The 21,998-nt window shown below is 46.6% G+C and overlaps 1 protein-coding gene across 2 annotated transcripts; it reads right to left on the reverse strand.

Annotated features, from left to right (window-relative positions):
• Window positions 1-32: 32 nt before the first annotated feature.
• Window positions 33-21,218, reverse strand: TRIM54 (tripartite motif containing 54). Of its 2 annotated transcripts, none has more exons than XM_061433001.1 (9): window positions 20,684-21,218; window positions 5,011-5,183; window positions 4,331-4,502; window positions 2,474-2,569; window positions 1,543-1,776; window positions 958-977; window positions 717-841; window positions 490-582; window positions 33-185 (listed from the first exon to the last, which is right to left on the reverse strand). In XM_061433001.1, exons 1-9 carry the CDS (start codon window positions 20,849-20,851, stop codon window positions 169-171), a joined length of 1,098 nt encoding a protein of 365 aa, XP_061288985.1. In that variant the 5' UTR covers window positions 20,852-21,218; the 3' UTR covers window positions 33-168. The 2 variants fall into 2 exon arrangements, with proteins under 2 accessions (XP_061288985.1, XP_061288984.1); XM_061433000.1 differs by having other exon boundaries at window positions 958-980.
• Window positions 21,219-21,998: the final 780 nt, after the last annotated feature.

Here is a 21,998-nt window from a genome sequence, read left to right on the forward strand (position 1 = left end):
CTCAGAGAGTGAGCAGTGAAAGGAGCTGCGGGTCGGGACGCATTAGCTCTTTATTGAGCCCCTCCCCCGCGGCGGGGCGCCGGGTTGGGTGGTACGGTGGTCTCTGCTCAGGTCGTTTACCATCCGAGCACCAGGACCCAGGTGCGCAGGATCCGCAACAGGAGCGAGTCAGTGCTGGCCTGTGCCTGGGAAAGCAAGCTCAGTGGGCGGGCGCTCCCAAGAAACAAGGCAATTCCGAAGCCCAGCTCACTTGTTTCTCTAGGCAGGAGGGTTTCTCATCCACTTCCCCCACCTAACCCGGTCTCCCACCAGCCCAGAGAGACGGATAGTGTTAAAGAAAGTTGTACTTCGGCCGGCGCGCTAGGGGGCGCGCCCCTCCTGGTTGAGGTTGGGAGTAGGGGCTCCAAGCGATCCCTGATGCCCCTGAGAGTACAATGGCCCGACGGTGGAAGGGGGTCCCCGCCAGGCCCCGCCGATGTCCACACTCACTTTCCCGCCCATCGGTCCGCTCTTCCTCTGGTCCTGCGTTGCCCTCTTCCCCTTCTACCGCGACCTCCTCATCCTCTTCCTCCCCAGAAGTGCCTAGGCCAGGAGAAGGCTGGGTGAGTTGGGGTCCCTTATTCTCTGGCCGTCTTACCCCCATCCCTCCCCGACCCAGAGGGTCTGGACGCCCAGTCCTAGTGGCCGGCCGCTCCCTCCGATCCTGGCTTCCTCACCTGGCTGGAAGTCGATGGTCCTCAGCATTTCGGCCACATGCTCCACGCTCACGGTGAATTGATCCATTCTTTCATAGCCCGGCTCTGGCCGGCCAGCCAGCTCCACCTTCGACATCGTCCCGACCCTGCAGCAGCCCAGAGGCTCAGCTGGAGACTCCCAGCACCACTACCCCCGCTTCCCACCCTTGCCAGTGGAGTCCCCACCCACCCCTTCCTCTCCCTTCCCGCTCCACCTACTCACTTATTGATCAACTCCTTGGCCTGCTGCAGGGAAGAAAGGAGGGTGAGATTAAGTACTGTGCCAACCTCCGGCAATATCCCATTTCTGATGCCCACCACTATCCTGCGGGTTAGGGGGGGATGCATGTCCCAATTTGTTAAGGAAAAAAATGGATAGAGAGGGTGACTTGCCCAAAGCCATGGGGCAAGTAGGAGCCAGAGGTAAGACTTGAACCTGGCTTCCCATCAGCCCTGGGATTTCTTTGGAAGGAATGATGCTAAAGCTGAAACTCCAGTACTTTGGCCACCTCATGCGAAGAGTTGACTCATTGGAAAAGATTCTGATGCTGGGAGGGATTGGGGGCAAGAGGAGAAGGGGACGACAGAGGATGAGATGGCTGGATGGCATCGCTGACTCGATGGACGTGAGTCTGAGTGAACTCCGGGAGTTGGTGATGGACAGGGAGGCCTGGCGTGCTGCGATTCATGGGGTCGCAAAGAGTCGGACATGACTGAGCGACTGATCTGATCTGATCCCAGTGCAAAGGCCCCCACTCCAGCCACTAGGTGGCCTGCCACTGCCCACCCCCCTCCCCCCAGGGCCCACCTGCAGGTAGAGCGCCATCTGCGGCTCCTCCATGGACTGGATGGCAGACTCCACCAGCTTAGAGGAGGCCTCCAGGTGGTCTCCGTACTGGCGGATGAGGCCCCTGACTCGCTGCAGCTTCTCCTCCTGCTCCCGGGCCAGCGCCTGCAGCAGCTCACCCTTCCGCTCCTCCAGTACTGCACACAGGCCCTCAAACCTCTGATTCAGCAACTGCTTCTGCCTCCGGCTGTTTTCCTGAAAAACCGGGAGTAAGGATGAGACCTCATAGCTGGGAGAGTACCAGGCTACTTGTAGCCTTGTCCCACTCCCCACTTAATGGACGTCACGAGGAACCAAGAAGAGATGTGACCTGTCAATTACAACCACAAATTAGTGGCAGAGACCAGACTCCACCCAAGGGCTGCTGGTTCCCAGATCTTTTCAGTAATAATACTGATATATACTTTGTTGAGGTTTAATTGAAATATAACATATTAGCTTCAGATGTACAAAATAATGATCCAATATTTGTGTATATTGTGAACTGATCACCACAATATGTCTAGTTAACATCCAGCACCATACATAGTGGACAAAAATGTTTCCCTGTGATGGGAACTTTTAAGATCTACTCTCTCAGAAAACAACACTATATATTTAAAGTTTCATGAGCGCTGCTGCCGAATTCTCTGACTCTGGTTTTTATTTGTATTATCTCACTTAATTCTCAAAAAGATCCATGGAGGTAGCCATCATATCATTCTCATCATCACTCTTTTACGTAGTTAAAAACAAGCAAACCCAAACACTGAGAACTTAAGTCACTGGACCAAAGTCACAGAGGAGGACAGAGCTGGGATTCATACCTAGCAGCCTGGGTAAGCACATTCTACTATTTGTGATTTACCTCCAGTAGCCCAGCAACTTTCCCTCCCTCCCTTTCCAGGCTCACCTCGATGGTCTGGCACACCTCCTCCATCTGTGTGATCACTGCTTGCACACGGTCATTGCCGGCCACCAGCATCGCGATGCCATCGCTGAGCTCACTCTGCCACACACAGAGGCTAGCACTCAGGGCTGGAGGACCTGGTCTGGAGCTAAGCTCCTCCCTCCCTGGCCAGGGCTACCCAGGAGAGGACTGTCCCCTCCACTACCACCATCAGGGCATTCTCAGGGCAACTCTGACAGAGATCTAGAGAGTTTGGAACCATTCAAGAAGTTTGGAAGCACATTCTATAAATTCTGGAAGGAAGTGGAGAGAGGAAGTCCTCCACCACCAAGTGAGGAAGAGACATTCACCAAATATCCACCAAATGCCAGGCACTGGGCTGCATGCTTTATCTTCCATCAATTTTGAAAAGGTCTTCAGGATTATCCATTAAGATAATATTGCCTCTTCTCCATTCTCTTTATTCTCTCATTCTGGGACTCTGATATCTAATCAGAGTATCTAATATATCTAGAGTATCAGATATATCTAATCATATATCTAATATGTTAGACCTTCTCATTCCCAACCTCCTGATCTCCCAGTGCTATATTCTAAGCTATTTTTTCAGTCCTCTCTTTCCTTTTTAAAATTTTTTTTTCTGGCCATGCTGTGTGGCTTGTGGCATCTTAGTTCCCCAACTCAGGCCCTCGAGAGCAAAAGCACAGAGTGCTAACCACTGGACAGCCAGGGAATCCCTAGTCCTCTCTTACTGAGAGAAAGTTGTCATTTAATTCATCCCTTGAATGTTTTGTTTTCTACAATTATATTTTCATTTCTAAAAGCTTTGTTCGGTTCTTCGTCAAATCTGCACTTTTGATAGTCTATTATTGCTTATTTTAAATTCCATTTTTAAAGCATTTTATACAAAGCTGACTTTACATTCTTTAATAATTCTAGTATCTTAATTTTTTGAGGGTCTAAATCTGAAAATATTGTTTCTGCTGCCTTCTCTCATGAGTACGTTTCTTTGTGTATCTTCAATCGTGAGCCCATCTTATGTTGATCTTAATCTAAGAAAAACCCAAGGCCTAAATTGAGGGTTTTTCCATCAAGCAGAATTTGCATTTGCTTTTGTCAAAAGCCAGGTGGCACAACTGATTACTTTAGGGATTCCTGGGATTCCAGTGTATCCTGTGATCCTTGGGGGTCTTTGTTGTAGGTCCCCCAAGTTTCAGGAGTTTGTAGGCATAGTCTCATCTGTCTAGTTCAGTAATAATTTGCCCTGTGGGAAATCCTGCCTTTCCCATGCTTATCATTCAGGGTTCTGTTCACATCTCACTCCCCCTCCTTCTCTCCCTACCCACACTTGGAGCTTTCCTTTACTTTCTACCTGTCTATCAATTTAATTTTTATTTTATTTTTTCAATTATTTTTTAAAAATTAACTGATTAATTTCTTTTTTTGGCCATACTGCATGGCATGTGGAATCTTGGTTCCCCAACCAGGGATTGAACCAGTGCCCCCTGCGTTGGAAGCTTAAACACCAGACCTCCAGAGGAGTCCCTTCATTTTTAATGTTTTATGTAGAATCTACTTATATGACAGTGAGATGGCCTTGAGAGTTCACCATACTGCATCCATTTCTCGTATGATCCTTATAACTCTCAAGTGTAAGGATTTTCATCCCCATTTTACAAGAGAGGAAGAATGTCAGGGTCAGAGAGCTCAAGTGACTTACCCAAGGTCACACACTGAGTTGGGACTTCAGCCCTGATCTGCCTGCCTTTGAAGTCAAGTGGAGTAAGAGGCTGCAGTTTGAGATCCCATCCTGTGTCCCCACCCCACCCCCCCATGCTTGCTCCCTCTGCTGCTTGATACCTTCTGGCGTTTGTAAATGGTGGGCAGTGGGGCCACCTCACAGTCCTTGTGGGCACCAAAGACCTTGCAGAGAGAGCAGGTGGGCACTTCACAGCTCAGACAGTAGATATTGATCTTCTCATCTTCATGCTCCTCACACATGAGGTGCTGCTCAGCCTTGGAATGCAGTGGCCTGTGGGGAGGCGGGCAGTGTGGGAGCAGGCAGGAGGGGCAAGCGTGTGAGGCCCCCTGAGCACTTTTTCTTCAGCCTCCACCAGCCCCTGCCACCCTCTGTGCCCTGACACCTGCTGCTGTGGCTGGGCAGGTGGGTGACTTCCTCTTCACTTGAGGGACAGAGCTATGTACAGGGTACAGGAGGCCTAGATCCAAGAGTAGTTTCTACTCCAGGCGGCAGGAAGTCCCACAGGGAGGGAGGTCATGGAGGGTTGACGAGGACCTTGCTGATGGATGGCCAGCACCCCCAGGTGAAGAGGGGGAAGCGCTGGCCAGGAATCAGAGGCCACCTGAGCTGGCGACCTGCCGAGCTGGCGGCAAGTCCCTCCTCCTCTCAGGTCCACTCCTCTCGTCACTAAACTGAAGGGGCAGGTTGACTGTTTCAGCTTCTCCCTGCTGGCCCTGATGGGCTCCCTGGCTATGTCCCAGGCCCTGCACTTTAGAGAAATGAGACCCTAACAGCTCACCGGGAGGACTCCTGCTTGTAAATGTCGATAATGTTCTCCACCAGCAGGTTCCGCTGCAGGCCGTAGACGCCATGTCGGTCCAGGACCACCTCGTGCCTGCAAGATGGGCAGCGGAAACGGCCCCCCGAAGACACGGTGGTGGAGCTCCGGGACTGCCACAGAGGGTTCGAGGCCTGTGGGTGCAGAGAGCATGACAGGAGGGCCCAGTGAGTTATGGGGGAACTGGAGGGGGTGGGAGGGAAAGTCACAGGGGCTGGGGAGTAGGACAGTGATGGAGGGGGAGGCAGCAGCTCTTTTTTTTTGGCCATGGTGTGCTGCATGGCATGTGGGGTCTTAGTTCCCCAAGCAGGGATTGAACCTGTGTCCCATGCACTGGGAGCACATAGTCTTAACCACTGGACCGCCAAGGAAGTTCCCACCCACTCTTTTCTATGGCTGGGCGCTCCTCTGAGAGCAGCCCCAGGTGGGTGGCCATGGAAATCTCTCCCACATTTGTCTCGTTACTCAGCCCACCCCTTTGAGTGTCGCTGCATCCAGAGCCTAGCTTGATCAGGCCTTGTCAGGACAAGACCTCCTCAAAGGGGCCCAGCTTGGGGCTGTGGGGAGACATTGACCTCAGCAGGAAGACCGAGAAGGGAAATGGTCTCTGAGTGGTGCAGCCAATAGCCTCCAGCCTAGGGCTCTCGTGGGCCACGTGTGGGGGAGATTCTTTGCAACCCCGGGCAGGGGCACAGAGACAAATGCTGAACAAGAGAGCAGACACATAGAGCCAGATAATCCAGGGAAATCTCTCCAGGCACAGGGAAGCAGGGCTCCTGGGTTCTCATGCTGCTCCTGTAGTGCCCTACTGTGCATGTCTGGGCAAGCATTCAGCCTCTGCACAATTAAGGACTAGACTGGATTATTCACTCTACCACAAATATTGAGTGTGCCAGGTAATTGCTAGGCTCTGGGGAAAAGATGACTATCCCTGCCCTCAGGAGGAGCAAACTCACAACTCCATCCAGTGGGCTGGGTGTTATGACAGGAGGAAGCTTGGAAGGAGGACTCACCAGATGGGATCAACAGTTCCTCCCATTTATACCCCTGAGAGGACCTGCTCCATCCCGTCCTAAAAAGGAGAGCCCTGCCATGGCTGAGGCCACAGAGGGTTGGCTCAGAATTGAGGACGTGATCGATCACCTGACCCAATAGGACCAATCAGTTTTTCTCTCTAGGAAATTGGAATGGAGACACAGAGGCTGAGGTGACTAGACCAGGTGCAGCTTTTGAACTGAAAAAAGAGCTGTGGAGTTGAGCTAAGAGCCGACATTGTGGCCATCCCGAAATCTGTACAAGTGGGCAGTGTGAGGGGTCAGACACTGTGAATAGAGAAGCCTGGTCTTCAGGGAAGAGAAAGAATCGATCTGGGGGGAGAAGTAGAGATGAAAGACTGGTGGAGACTGCTTGTTGTTCCTCAATATTCACTTCTTCTTCTTCAGTAATAGAGACCCTAGATTTTTAGTAAGACACACAGAATAAAGACCATGCAACAAAGCCTCCCTTCCAGCTGGGTGTGACGAGGTGACTGTGTTCTGGCCAATGGGATATAGATAGAAATGTTTTGTGCAATTTCTAGGAAGTATCTTCAATGTGAAAGGCATGCCCTACTTCTCCTCTTTTCTCCTTCCTGCTGACTGGAATGAAGATGAAATGGCATATGCTGAAGCAGCCGTCTAGAGCCATGCAGTAGCCACATGCTGAGAATGGCAAGATAAAAGGAGTCTCTGATGAGGCAGAACTGGACTGCCCACTTTCACTGGAGAGAAAAAAAGTTTTTCCTACTTGAAGTCACTGTTATTTTTGGTTTTCTGTCTTTTACAGCTGAACCTAATCCTAATTGACTGGAAGAACACTCCTAGAGAGTGATGGAGAGGGTAGTCATCTGTGACTTTGTGTGTTTACATGTATTTCCCACAGTTGGGCTCTATAAACTTCTCCAAATCCTTATCACATTTTGGCGGGATTTCTTTTTTTTATATCTATTTATTTTGGGGTTTGCTGGGTCTCTGTTGCTGTGCAGGTTTTTCTCTAGTTGTGGCAAGAGGGGCTATCTCTAGTTGTGATGCACAGGCTTCTCATTGCAGAAGCCTCTCTTGTTGCAGAGCACAGGCTCTAGAGTGCTTGGGCTTCAGTAGGTGTGGCTCCCGGGATCTAGAGCACAGGCTCAGTAGCTGTGTGCATGGGCTTAGTTGCTCAGAAGCACGTGAGATCTTCCTGGACCAGGGACTGAACCCGAGTCTCCTGCATTGGCCAGCAGATTCTTTACCACTGAGCCTTGAGGGAAACCCTTGGCGGGATCTCTTGAAAATTATAAGAAGTTAACACTTTAGCCCATCATAAAGCTAAAAAAGGTTAGCTTGAGATTATCCCAAGGCTGTGTTTGGGTAAATAAACATAAATCCTTTTTAGTAACTGGAATTGTATGAATATTGTTAAGTTTAGCTTAAAGACTGTGTTAAAGTGTGAGATCGCTGGGCTTTTGTTTGCTTGATACAATTATCTTTCAGTATTTAGAATCCAAGTGAGCAAGGTGGTGTTAGGAAAACTCTAAACCTGCAAACTCCTGGAATCTTACTTCTCTTTGATTTGCTGGTGGCAAGCATTTAAATATGCTTGGTGTCTGAGTGGGAGGAAAGGGGGCATATTATTTTGTATATAATTAAATTATTTTATTTTACTTTTGGCTGTGCTCGGTCTTCACTGCTGCACTTGGGTTTTCTCTAGTTGCGGAGGGCAGAGCACTCTTGGTTGTGGTGTGGTCTTCTCATTTCAGTGGCTTCTCTTGCAGAGCACAGGCTGTATGTGCATGGCTTCAGTAGTTGCAGCTCGAAGGCTCTAGGGCACAGGCTCAATAGTTGTGGAGCATGGGCCTAGTTGCCCTGTGGCATGTGGAATTTTCCCAGATCAGGAATCCAACTCGTGTCCCTTGCATTGGCAGGTGGATTCTTAACCACTGGACTACCAGGGAAGTCCAGGGCGCATATTCTAAAGTCTTGGCCCAGAGCAAAGACAGATTCCTAAAGCTTCTGCTAACCTCTGCCCCTCACAATGCACCCTTCCTCCATACTCATTATTTAACAGTCAGCACATGTTTTGAGGACCTATTACATGTCAAGCACTGTGCTAGGGGTTTCCCACACATTCTTGAATTTAACCCTCAAGAATTTCTTGTAAAGATGGTGGAAAAGGGACTTCCCTGGTGGTCCAGTGGCTAAGACTCTGAGCTCCCAATGCAGGGGCCAGGTTCCATCCCTGGTCAGGGAACTAGATCCCACATGCCCCAGCAAAGATTGAATGATCCTGTGTGCTGCAGCTAAGACTCAGAGCAGCCAAATAAATAAATAAATATTTTTTTAAAAAGATGGTGGAGGAGATGAACATTTACCCTCTAACCTGGACTACAAGAAATATAGTAAGAAATATACAAGTCTAACACCCATTGAACACTTAGTTTATGCCAGGCTTTGCTCTAAATCCTTTTATTTGTATTCAATTCATTTCATATCATTAGCTCCATTTCAAAGATGGGAAATTGTAGCCCAGAAAAGTTTAATAAATTTCCACATGGTCATCAGCCAGTTGGCGGCAAAATCAATATCTGAACTCAGGCACTCTGACCTCAGGGTCAGAGTAATCATTATACTCAGAATAATCATTATACTACATTGTCAGATACAATAAAATTTAGGTCCGTTGAAGAATGATGCCCAAAGCTAACATTTTTCTCTCTGAGCCTTAGGTGAAGTGTTTTAGTAAAAGAGTCATGAAGGACCAAGCATCATCCTTTCATATAGGAACCTTTCACATAGGAAAGAGAGGACAGCCTAAAAGTCAACTGTGCAACTGTGGATTGAAGTTATTTCAACAGAAATAAACAGAAGATGACTCATCATACCAAAACCCCGTGTGCCACAGAGTGCTAGCTGGCAACCAGAGTGACCTTCTTGTCTGTGGAGAGATAGTTCAAATCTCACAGGAGAACTCCTCCCATGGCTACACATGCCCCCATGGTAGATAATTCATCATAATTCATCAGACTCGTGTGAAAAATATTCTGAGGCAACATAACAAAACTGAGACACTCAACTGCCTACTAATCCAGGTCATACCCCTCTAGTCATCCAAGAAGCCAAAGAGGTAAACAGAGATTACAAACCAATGGCAACAGTCAGAGAGCCAGTCTGCTTTTGGAAGGAAGCCAAGGTCAACAGGGCTGAGTGACGAATTTACCCTCAGTACCAGATAAAGCTACCCCTATTTAAAGAAGACTGATAAACAGAGGAGATGCAACAGGAGATGCAAGCCAAGATAATCCAAAAAGGAAATGGAAAAGAAAGCATGATGAACAAGGGACAAAGATACCTTCTGGAAGAACTGCTTCAACAAACAGTTCAATTTCAATTAAAGAAATGAAAACAACTCTCAAATCCGTACATGACTAGTGGAAAAATCATAGCTTTGGCTAAACAGAACTTTGTCAGCAAAGTGATGTCTCTGCTTTTAATATGCTGTCTAGGTTTGTCATAGCTTTTCTTCCAAGAAGCAAGCGTCTTTTAATTTCATGGCTGCAGTTACCATCTGCAGTGATTTTGGAGCCTAAGAAAATAAAATCTGTCACTGTTTCCATTTCCCACCCATCTATTTGCCGTGAAGTTATGAGACCGGATGCCATGATCTTTGTTTTTCGAATGTTGAGTTTTAAGCCAGGTTTTTCACTCTCCTCTTTTACCCTTATCAAGAGGCTGTTTAGTTCCTCTTCACTTTCTGCCATTAGTGTGGTATCATCTGCATATGTGAGATTGTTGCTATTTTCCCCAGCAATCTTGATTCCAGCTTGTGCTTCATCCAGTCCAGCATTTCACATGATATAGTCTGCATATAAGTTAAATAAGGAGGGTGACAATATACAGCCTTGATGTACTCCTTTCCCAATTTTGAACCAGTCCATTGTTCCATGTCCAGTTCTAACTGTTGCTTCTTGACCTGCATACAGATTTCTCAGGAGGCAGGTAAGGTGGTCTTATATTCCCATCTCTTTAAGAATTTTCCATAGTTTGTTGTGATCCACACAGTCAAGGGCTTTAGTGTAGACAATGAAGCAGAAGTAGATGTTTTTTTGTAATTCCCTTGCTTTTACTGTGTCCAATGGATGTTGGCAATTTGATCTCTTGTTCCTCTGCCTTTACTAAATCCAGCTTGTACATCTGGAAGTTCTCAGTTCATGTACTGTTGAAGCCTAGCTTGAAGGATTTTGAGCACTACCTTGCTAGTAATAGAACTGTGCGCTTCTTGGAACGTTCTTTGGCATCACCTTTCTTTGGGACTGGAGTTAAAACTGACCTTTTTCAGTCCTGTGGCCACTGCTAACTTTCCAAACTTGCTGGCATATTGAGTGCAGCACTTTCACAGCATCATATTTTAGGATTTTCAATTGCTTAGCTGGAACTCCGTCACTTCTACTAGTTTTGTTCATAGTAATGCTTCCTAAGACCCACCTGACTTCACACTCCAGGATGTCTGGCTCTAGGTGAGTGACCAAACCATTGTGGTTATCCGGGGCATTAAGACCTTTTTTGTATAGTTCTTCTGTGTATTCTTGCCGTCTCTTCGTAATCTCTTCTGCTTCTTCTAGGTCCTTGCTGTTTCTGTCTTTTATTGTGCCCATCTTTGCATGAAATGTTCCCTTGGTGTCTCCAATTTTCTTGAAGAGATCTCTAGTCTTTCCCATTCTACTGTTTCCCTCTATTTCTTTGCATTGTTCACTTAAGAAGAAAGCATAGTCTCCCTGATTAAAGAAGAACCAGTCACAAAAGGACAAATACTGTATGACCCTTCTTATATGAGGTACCTAGAACGGTCAAACTCACAGAGATAGAAGGGTGGTTGTCAGGGGTTGGGGGAAGGGAAATGAGGAGTTATTATTTAATAGGTACGGAGTTTCCATTTGGGGGATGATGAGAGTTCTGGGATGGATAGTGGTGATGGTTGAACAACAACGTGAATATTCTTAATGCCACTGAACTGCACACTTAAGAATGGTTAAGACAGTAAATATTTTACTTTACCACAGTGCTACAAAAGAGAAGAAGAAGTAATCAAGACTTGTTGGGTTATCTTGGTGAGGATACACCCCAGTGTAGTGTATACACTACAGTGAGGACTCACCCCAGAGATTGACCTGAGGTGGGCTGGCAAGGCATGGTGCCTCATCACCACTTCCACACCTGCCAGAGAAATTTCCTTGGTGGCTCATCCCACTGGCTAATCCTGGCTAAACCATTCTCCCAGGACCAGGGGCTCTGAGAAGCAATTAATGCTTAAACAGTCAACCTCAGTCTCCTGTTTGAAGAGCACCTTTCTTGGAAGCTGGAGAGCACGCAGGGCAGGCAAGGGGGAGGGTTACTCCTCTCTGGCCACAGGCTGGTGCTGCTCCCTGGAGTAGATGCCACAGCTGAGCCCAGATTTGCCACTCATCCCTGGGTCCCAGAGTCCTCCCCTCTTCCACAGCTCAACTCCTCCTGCCATATTCTACCTCCGGTTGACTTTCCACCTAACCTCGAGGGCACCTCTTCCTTTTTGTAATGGCTTCAGCAATGTTTCCCCTACCCAACTCCACATCCAACTTCCTTTGCTAGAGTAGACCCTGAAGCGTATATGTGTGTGTGTGTATATATATATAGACACATACGTGTGTATATGTGTCCTTGGGTACTAGAGCTAAACTTGACTACTAATAAACAGTAAAGTTTTTCTTTTGGATTTTTGGAGGCTTCTGGCTCATGACATGACATGTTGCTAGCTTATGTAGCTCAGACTCCCTCACTGTGCTACCCAAGTGTGCATTGTTTCCCAAAATGTGGTGCACATACTGAGGACAGGTATGAAGATTTCAGGAGGCACAGGGATGGACATATGAATTCCTTAGGTGTTTGTTATTTAGTCGCTAAGTCGTGTCTGACTCTTTTGTGACCCCATGGACTGTAGCCCAACAGACTCCTCTGTCCATGGGATTTTTCAGGCAAGAATTCTGGAATGGGTTGGCATTTCCTTCTCCAGAGGATCTTCCCAACCCAGGGATTGAACCTGCAATGGCAGGCAGATTCTTTACCACTGAGACACCAGGGAAGCCCTCTTACGTGTTTACCTTAATCTATATTAGAAAAAAATAACCAGCCTATAAAACTGGTGCTTTTTTGTGGATTTTGTCATTTAGAATTATAAATATTTCATCTTTGAAGGTGAGTTCTTTTTTACAGAGTTATTTATTTGACTGTACCAGATCTTGTTTGGGGCATGCAGGTTCTTGGTACCTGCAAGATATAGTTCCCTGACCAAGGAATCCCTGCATTGGGAGCTCTGGGTCTGAATCACCACAGAAGTCCCCAAAGTGAGTTCTTTTAAGTAGAAATACTTAAGCATAGTACAAATGGCGTATACAGTTTTGGCAAAAATCAGGAAGATGACAGAGAATGAAGTTTGAGACATTTGCTCTAACCCTTTCCTAACTCCCTCCCCTAATCAAAACTTGTATGTCTTCTGTCCTAAACAGTTTGCAAATGCGAAGCGGCTACCTTGAGAAAGTCATCTGTACTAGACATGCAGATAAAATTGTTCCCCACTCTTGGTAGCATCTCTGTATTTTAATTGAGAGCATTTAATGCAAGATGATATAGGGAAAGTAGCAGTGATCTGAAGATGTGGTTTGGGATTTGCCATTTATGACCTTGGGAAAACAATTTCTCTTATGGCTCACATTTCCTCAGATCTAAAAAGAGGATTTGTACTTAGCAGTAGCTCCATTCAAAGGCTGATGTTCTCTGAGCAATGAGCCTTAATGGATATGTATATGGTAAGAACACTGACCAGTGTGGGGGAAGGGAGTTGTTAGTTTTTATAGCAACCTTCTCCTCTCACATCTTGCAGGTCACCATGTCCCTGTTTTGAATCCACTATCTCTCATTTGTGCCTCCCTCTAGCTGTCCCTCGAATGCTCTCTTCCTGTTTGATATTAAAAGTTCTTGAAATCCCATCTTCTCTGAAATAGCCCTAGTGTGTTTAGATGGACTTATACATTCTATAATTTTATATTATTTATGAGGCTTAAAATTTACATAATACAGGAGCTCCCTGGTGGTCCAGTGGCTAAGACTCCAAGATCCTAATGCAGGGGACCTGGGTTCCATCCCTGGTCAGGGTACTAGATCCCACATGCTGCAACTAAGCCCCAGCGCAGCCACAAAAAAAAATTCACAACACACCTGTATTATTTTTTTAACCAGAATAAACAGTAAAATTGTTTTTTCAGATAGTTAACATGCTGGTTATTTAATGCTGATGCTTAGTTGCTTCGGTTGTGTCTGACTCCACAGACTGCAGCCTGCCAGGCTCCTCTGTCCATGGGGTTTCTCCAGGCAAGAATACTGGAGTGGGTTGTCATGCCCTCCTCCAGGGGATCTTCCCGACCCAGGGATTGAACCCAGGTCTCCCGAACTGCCTGAAGATTCTTTACCACCTGAGCCACCAGGGAAGCCCGGTTATTTAATAGTAAAGACTAAATGAGTTACAATGGTATTACAATGCAACTATCTTTAACATGTTCTTAACATGGGGAGAGACTCATGAAAAAAGCAGGATCTAAGTCTATATAGACAGTAGGATCCAGATTTTGAAATGGGTGATGGGAGTTATAGGATTTTAAAATTTCTTATTTGTATTCATCTACATTTCCCAAATTGCTTTGTATAAACCATGAATTACTTTATAAAATGCATAAAATAAAAACTAAATATTTTTTGCAATAATTTCCACTGAGTGATAGAATTGTGGGTGATTCCTTCCTTTTTTAAAAAAATATAATTTTGAAATTTTGTACAAGGACCTCGTGTTTGGGGAAATAAATGTTTACTTTTTAAAAATACAATGCGCAATCCTGCTGTGAATGAACAGGGGGTATTAGAGTGCCAGAAGCATTAACAGGAGAAAAGATACTTAGCAGACCTATGTTAGTTTACTCCCTAGGTCATACACTGCTGCTGCTGCTAAGTCTGACCCCATAGACGACAGCCCACCAGGCTCCCCCGTCCCTGGGATTCTTCAGGCAAGAACACTGGATTGGGTTGCCATTTCCTGCCCTATCTCCTGGGCGGGGAATTCAGGCTCCATCACTCCATTACCTCCCTAAGGGGTTCTTATGTTCAGCCTCATCCCTGGGGGCCATTTCCCCATTAACTACCCTTCGGCCCAAGGAAGGGTAAGGGGAGAAGGGTTGTCAGTTATGTTAAGGGGGTTGTTCTTGTTGTTTTAAACAAACTGGAGAAGCATAAATAAATAAAGGGTTTATCTAAAAAAAAAAAAAAAAAGAACTGTGTGTCTATCTGGCCGGATGGAGACGTGGGAGATCTTACTTCCCTGACCAAGGGCGCCCCCTGCAGAGGAAGCGCAGAGTCTTCACCACTGGACCACCTTAGTTTAAGGAAAACCCTTAGTTTAAGGAAAGTGTTTAAGAAAATACCACTTGAAGACAGGGTAGACAGGAAGCAGGAGATGGTTATTAGAAAGAGTTTTAGGAAACCAAAGATACTAGAGGAGTTCAAATTACAGATAGAGGAGTCATGGGACAGAGGGAAGTTGAAAGGTAGATTTTACCATGAAGGGCTTTAAAAAAAAAAAAAATTGTAAAACCTTAGAGGGTTTTTAATCCAAGGGTAAAGAGCTGAACTTAATTTTGTAGGCCAAGTTTCTAAACTGCAAGAGAAAATCAGAGTGAATATTAATCAGAAGTGATTTGGATAAACGGGAGAGAAGACTGGCCATTGCTTCTGATGTAAAGGCCCAGGCTTCCCTGGTGGTCCAGTGGTGAAGACTCTGCGCTTCCACTGCAGGGGGCGCCCTTGGTCAGGGAAGTAAGGTCTCCCACGCCTCCATCCGGCTAGACACACAGATCAGAAGCAAGTCACAAGCAAGTCACCGTCTTGCCCTCAGACAGAAACAGAAAACCCTGCAAAGACCAGGGATGCCAGAGGTGGAATCTGGCCAATTGCGTGGATGTGAGTGGGCTGCCAGCGAGAGGAGGGAGAAAAAAAAATTCAGACCTTTCGAGGCTGGTGCTTGGGAAGACATTGGTGCCTGTGATGCTGCAGAACTTAAACCTGGGGGACACTGCTCCCCAGATGAGTAGAATTCAAGGGTTCTGTGAACCTTGATGGGAAAAATGACATCTTTATTTTCACTAACATCTAGAAATTGAGCACTTTCCTTTATTATGAAGGTAGGAAGTGGGGTGTGGAATTGGGTGGGGGAAACATTGCCAAAGCCATGAGCTGTCTCTCTTTTAAGCTATATTTCTTTGGTAATGGTCTGCAGCCTCCAATGGAAACATTCCATCTACAAAGATGCTCTGTGAATGCAGTTCCTCTATTGAATCTACACTTCTCTCAGAATCTTTCCCTCTTTCCTGGCTACCCAGAGTGATGCTGATTTGGGATACTTGCCCAGGACGTAAGGAGGGTTGTTGGCAGCTATCTCCCCTAAACTGTTGGCCTGGCCAATGATGAATAGTGGACCGTGCAGGTCCTCTGAGACAGAACCTCAGAATATACTAGAGAAACTGTGGGAAAACAGGGGCAGAAGACCACACATTTGAAGCAAGTTGAAGACCTTTAGAAGAATCCAGGAGGCAGCAAAAGCTGAGTTGTGGGTGGGGGAGGGGTTTTGAGAGGAGAGCTTGCTCTGCCCAACAGAACCTAGCAGTGAGCATGACACAGGGATTTGTGAAAAGAGGCTGGCTCAGAGGAGGACTGGTAAGCAGGAGAGTGAGCCATGGGACTTCCCTACTCGGTCCAGCAGTTAAGACGCCATGCTGCCAATACAGGGGGCGTGGGTTTGATCCCTGGTTGGGGAACTTAGATCCCACATGCCAGTGGTGCAGCCAGGACAAACAAGAAACAAAACAAAAAGAAGAGTGAGCCAAGATAGGACACTAGTAACTAGTAACTGAATGCAAAGTCCTGAAAGAATGGAAATATATGATGATGTTTCTTCCATTTGTGAAATCAGATTGTTAGAATTACAAGGATGTTAAACAGCAATTTAAAGCCCCTCTTTATCCATGTGTGTGTAAACAGGCTTGAAGAAGTGAAACAACCTGCTTTACAGTCATGGCCAATTAAGGAAGAAACCGGTAGGACTAGAGCCCAGGAGTGCTGAGTCTCGGTCTATGATTCTGTTTCCCAGTAAATCCAGTTTCTTTCCTCAAATAAGATCCTAAGCCGGCTACAAGATTAACATACTTCATAAAATTTCAATCAACCAATTTCCCATAAAAGAGACCTGCCCAAGTCTGGGCCGGGGAGGGACATCTCAGTGCCCTCAGTGACAGGTGGAAGTGGCTGAAGAGGAAGGCTGTGTAGGGTTTTCACCAGCTGGCCTGTACTTGATGGCAGCAGCCCTAACAATTAGACTGTATAGAACTGGAATTTGGGGGACTTCCCTGGTGGTCCAGTGGTTAAGAATCCACCTTGCGATGCAGGGGTCAAGGGTTTGATCCCTGGTCAGGGAACTAAGATCCCACACGCCATGGAACAATTAAGCCCTGCAAACCACAACCACTGAGCCTGCGCACCACTAATGGGGAGTCTGTGCACCACAATGAAAGATCTCACATGCTTCAACTAAGATCCAAAGCAACCTAAATACTAAAAAAAAAAGAAAGAAAGAAAAAAGGAACTTGAATTTGGGATGAAATAAAAGAGGTCATTTCTTTCCCAGTTTGCCCTTTATGACAGGAGGAGGCCCCTTTCTTGCTATTCCCATCTCTGTAACTCTCTCCCTACACGGACACCCTCCAGAAAAGCTGTTTCTGAACAACCTGCTCATAAGGCCTTCTAGTTGTCTGTTAAATTACAACAGGTTGCAGCTCATAAACAAGTGCCCACAGTGAAGTGGGGGCAGGTATAAAAATAAACCACAGGCTGTTTTAAAGCAGTTTAGGAAGGAATAGAGTTTACAAATTCAGAAACACATGGGAAGATGTTTATGTCAAATTCCCACACCGACAGCTTTCCCCTAGCCAAAATGCTTGGTTGCTGAGTGGGTGCAAGTGTGGGGAAAGAGAAAGAGAGAAATTAAAGGGGGTTAATGTGGTGTTTTGGTGTTTTATTCTGTTTAAATTCAGAGAGAGAGGGAGAGAGAAAGAGAACTGTATCACAGCTCTAAAGAAAATGAGTTAAATTGTGATGGCAACTATGTAAAAATATGTATAGAGACAAGCATAATATGCAAACATGAAAACAATTGCATTGGAGAAGGTGAGATTATGGATGATTTCCTCCCAAACCTTTAATACTCGTCAACATTTTCAATGAAAAAAAATTTTTTTTTTTGGTCCCACCATGGGATCTTAATTCCCCAGCCAGGGATTGAACCCAGGCCCTCAACAGTGAAAGAGTGGAGTCCTAACCACTGGACTGGCAAGTAATTACCTCAAAAATTTTGTTTCCTCTTTTGTTAACCTGATGCTCAGTTCAGTTGCTCAGTTGCATCCGACTCTTTGTGACCCCATTGACTGCAGCATGCCAGGCCTCCCTATACAGCACCAACTCCCAGAGTTTATTCAAACTCATGTCCATTGAGTCAGTGATGCCATCCAACCATCTCATCCTCTGTCATCCCCTTCTCCTCTCACCTTCAATCTTTTCCAGCAGCGGGGTCTCTTCAAATGAGTCAGTTCTTATAACCTGATGTTTTAAGATCACAATCCCTCCAAATACTAAATTTTTTTTTAGTATTTTAAAAATTATTTGGTTGTGATGGGTCTTAGTTGTGGCATGTGGGATCTTGTTCCCTGACCAGGGATCAAATGCAGGCCCCTTGCATTGGGAGTGCCGAGTCTTAGCCACTGGACCATCAGGGAAGTGCCTCCTTCCAAATTCCTTTTTGTTGTCCATCACAGTAGTTTTTTTAGGACAGCAAAACACTGAGCATCATCTAAATGTTTCAGAGCATGGGTGAAATAGACTGTGGCTCAGTCATGACAAGGGACCACTATATAGCTATTAAAAAGGAAGGTGCGTGTTGGAATGTGTGGCTATGGAACGACAGCCAAGAGAGTAAACCAAGGCAGGTATAGGATAAATTTAAATGCGTGCATACACATACACACACACACACAAACGTGTACCTAACTATGGAAAATTCCTGCAAGGGTACCCAAGAAAGTTGGTAATGGCTACTTCCATCTGGAGAAGGGAATTAGAGAGGGCCCAAGGTGAAGATTCACTTTTCATAATATAAATTCTTATAGTGTTGGAAAAAAATATGTGTGTGGGTGTGTAATATACTGGTATCACTTTTCTAAGTCCTTTTAACTTTCTAGGCAATGTTCTAAGTGTGTTCTTCCTAAGTAGTTTCAAGATATAGAAGTCCTATTCTCGTCCCCATACTTAGAAAACAGACAATCTGATTATGCCTAGAGTTGTCAAAATGTGGAGGCAATGTGTGAAAAAACTAAATATGCTCATCTTTCAGAGGGAGGTCTGCTGAGATGTATATACATAAGTGCAGCCAAAGAACTGGGTCAGCCTCCCACCAGGCCATCCCAAATAAAGCAGCAAGGAAATGAACTGCTTCACTCCTCTCCTTGGAGGGCCAGGGGTGCCCTGTACTTCAAAAGATACACATTAGTCCAGATCCACAGAACCATCCCGAAGCCCCGGGAACCATGTTATCTCCCAAATATTCTGCACAGGGTTCGACCCAAACAATTCCCAAGTCTCTCTGGGCTCAGATCAGTATTCCAGACCTTCAGGGAACCAAAACAGTGTGTCTGGATACAGAAAACTGACTTGAACATCTTCTGGTTGTGGTTTAGTTAATAAGTCGTGTCTTACTCTTGCAACCCTATGGACTGTAGCCCGCCAGGCTCCTCTGTCCATGGGATTTTCCAGGCAAGAATACTGGAGTGGGTTGCCATTTCCGTCTCCAGGGGATCTTCCAGACCCAGGGAAGAACATCTTCTAGCCTCCATATACAGGACTCCTCCCTGCATCTCTCTGCCCAGTGATACTGTGTGCCATGCACTTTAATATTCTGACCACTTTTTTTTTTTTTTTTTACAGAACATGTTACCTTCACTTTCAAAAGTTTTCTTTGCTTTCACATATTTCAGGCTCTAATGAAAGAATGTTTAACTACAAATTCATGAGAAGGGATGGCAAAACCTTTCTGTCATTCCCCTCTGGGCATCTCAGCCTGAAGGATGTTCAGAGTTAATCAGACCAAGGGAAAACCCAAGATGGTGGGTTGCACATGACTGAATGCCTGGGATGATCAGACCCTAGAGAGGGAAAACCACTGGCTCTGAGGTTGTCTGGAGCCAAATAATGACAGGTTTGAACACTGACAGGAATGGGAGATGGCAAAAGGCCTCGATGGGAAGATGGCAGGAGAGACCATGGAGCTCAGCGAAGACAGCAGACAACAAACAGTGGGCTGTGGGCGCAGCTGTAGAATGACCTGAATTAGCCAGCCCACTATTTTCCCCCAAACATGCTGCCCCTAAAGAACTTAAAAGGGAAGCATTCTCTTGGTTAAGTTAAATATCACTGTGTTCAACACGTTTCCCCATAATTTCTGACAGAGATGAAGACTGCATGTTCATGATGTTCCTTATCGCTGCCATGCCTACTAAGTCAGCCAGCTCTGGTCTATTCTGAGCTTTTACTTCATTGGTAAGGACACGTGTGTGTGTGTGTGTGTGTGTGTGTGTGTGCACGCGCCTTTATCCCTCACTCTCCCTGATCTTTGTTACATTTTAGAGATTACTAGAACCTACACCAGGGCATGGGGCAAGAAAGCAAGCCCACTTATATAAAACATTCTGATACGTGCTGCTTTTAGTTCTGAAACCAGGAGCTAAAATGAGATCTGTGAATTTGATTAGCTATGCTTTGCTCTGTGACCACACACAAGCCAAAATTGGTTCCATTTGGAGGAAGTAAAATGTATTCTCTGCCTTCTCCCTGCTTAAGTGACCTCGATCCCTTTTAACCAGCAGGTCTCTTGACTCACCAATCTGGGGAAGGACACAAGTGTCACCTCTAGTGGGGGTGAATTCCCAGTGTTCTGTCCACTAACTTTGCCTGCCCCCGTCCCAAGATGGATGCGCTCAGTCTTTTGCTTTAAATACAAATAATGTCACTGTCATCATGGACCTTTCTCACAGTCCACTTTTTAATGTTTCATTATCTCATTGCTATTTTCTCCAGATTTTCCATATTGTTCTTGAAATCTCAACTCCAAGCTGGAATGCAGAGTCACAGCACAGACTGTCACACAGCCTGGTTAGAGGATCACTTCCCTGTCCAGTTTCCATGTGGGTCTCCTTTTCTCTGTAGAGACCAGCATCCCAGGGCTGTCCATGCACAGGCTGTATGCTCATCAGCCTGCAGAGCGGCTGCTGACTCATGCTTACTTTGGGATCTGCTAGGACCCCTGGCTCTCCTTCTGCCTTTCAGCCAGGACAGCCACCACCAGCCTCCTTGGGGCGCCTTCCTCCCATCACCTTCTGGGCGCTTGGCACTGACCTGACAAGCCTCTCACCAGCCCGCCCTGCCCCGGCCCTGCCCCGGCCCACCTGGAAGACATCGTTGGCGCACTTGCGGCACAGGTTGTGCTGGCAGGGTAGGATCACCACCGGTTTGGAGAACATCTCCAGGCAGATGGGGCAAATGAGCTGCTTCTCCAGGTTGTCCATGCTGTGTGCATCCCCTAGCAGCGGCTTGAAACCCACCGTGAAGTTCATCCCCTCAGCGACTGTGCCTGCCCTGGCCTCGGCCCTGGTCTCGGCCTTCTCTCACTGCCTCTGGACCCTTCCTCGTGTACGTTCGGCAGTCTTCCGACTCTTTGTGTTCCCTTCTGTTGCTCACTCCTGAAACAGCTCTACGTCTCCTGTCCCTTCCTCAAAACAATTTGCCTTGTCCTTAGATAGCTGTTTTCAGACACTTCTCTGCCTCACCTTAGTTTCTGCTCTGTACCCTGGCCAGGCACACGTAGCTTTTTCTCGTCCTCTCTCCCTGAATGGCTCTGTCCCTGGAAACTTCTCCTTCTGTTTCCCAAACCCCTCTTGTCCACTCTGTGGGCAGCGCTGTTTGTCTCTCACTCCCCAGAGAGGAGATTAGTTTTTAACGTGGGGGTGGGGAACAAGGGGCATGTGTGTGTGACATTCCAACTCCCGATTTAGCTCCTGTAAGGCGAGCCACAGCTGTCACCGAGTGAGTGACCCTGACTCATTCGGGAATGGGTGACTCCCCAGAGCAAGAGTGGGGTGAACTTCACTGCAGTGGTGGAAGCCGAGGTGGGCAACAGAGGTGCTCTCACTCAGAAGCTCCTGTGAGCCCCCGACCCCCATGCTTGGGCCTGGGTGCCTCTTCCAGGTAGCGGCACAGAATCTCAACTGGCCTGTGTGACAGGCACCATACATGGCCTGGGTGAAAGGAGACATCCTGCTGGACCTATAGATAGAGACAACGAAATTTGTTGCCTCCAAGGCTTAGTCAGTGATTCTGACCATCTTCCTCTGAATCCTATGATTCAAAACAAGGGCACCAGAGAGAGAGGCTCTTTTTTGTACTTGCCCAGATCTTTCTTATATCCCCCTGCCCTAGGAAAAGAAGCCCAGGAGGCTGGAGCTGGCAGGTGCGCCAGGGCCTGAAACGACCTCATGAGCATATCCCTGAGAAAACACAGGATTCTGGTCCCTGAACACATCACTGGAGCCACGCCAAGGACATCTCTTGATTTGTTAGGAAATCTAGAGAAGTGGAGTTGGGCAGAAAGGACCTGGATGCCAGGGACCTATTTTGGGCACCGAGGAAATTGGTCTCCAGGAGAAATTTAGAGCACCGACAAAGTCTTCATCACAAGGCTCTGGGAAGCCTCTGCCCCAGCTC

The sequence above is a fragment of the Bos javanicus genome, chromosome 11 (assembly GCF_032452875.1).
Source record: "Bos javanicus breed banteng chromosome 11, ARS-OSU_banteng_1.0, whole genome shotgun sequence".
NCBI lineage: Eukaryota > Metazoa > Chordata > Mammalia > Artiodactyla > Bovidae > Bos > Bos javanicus.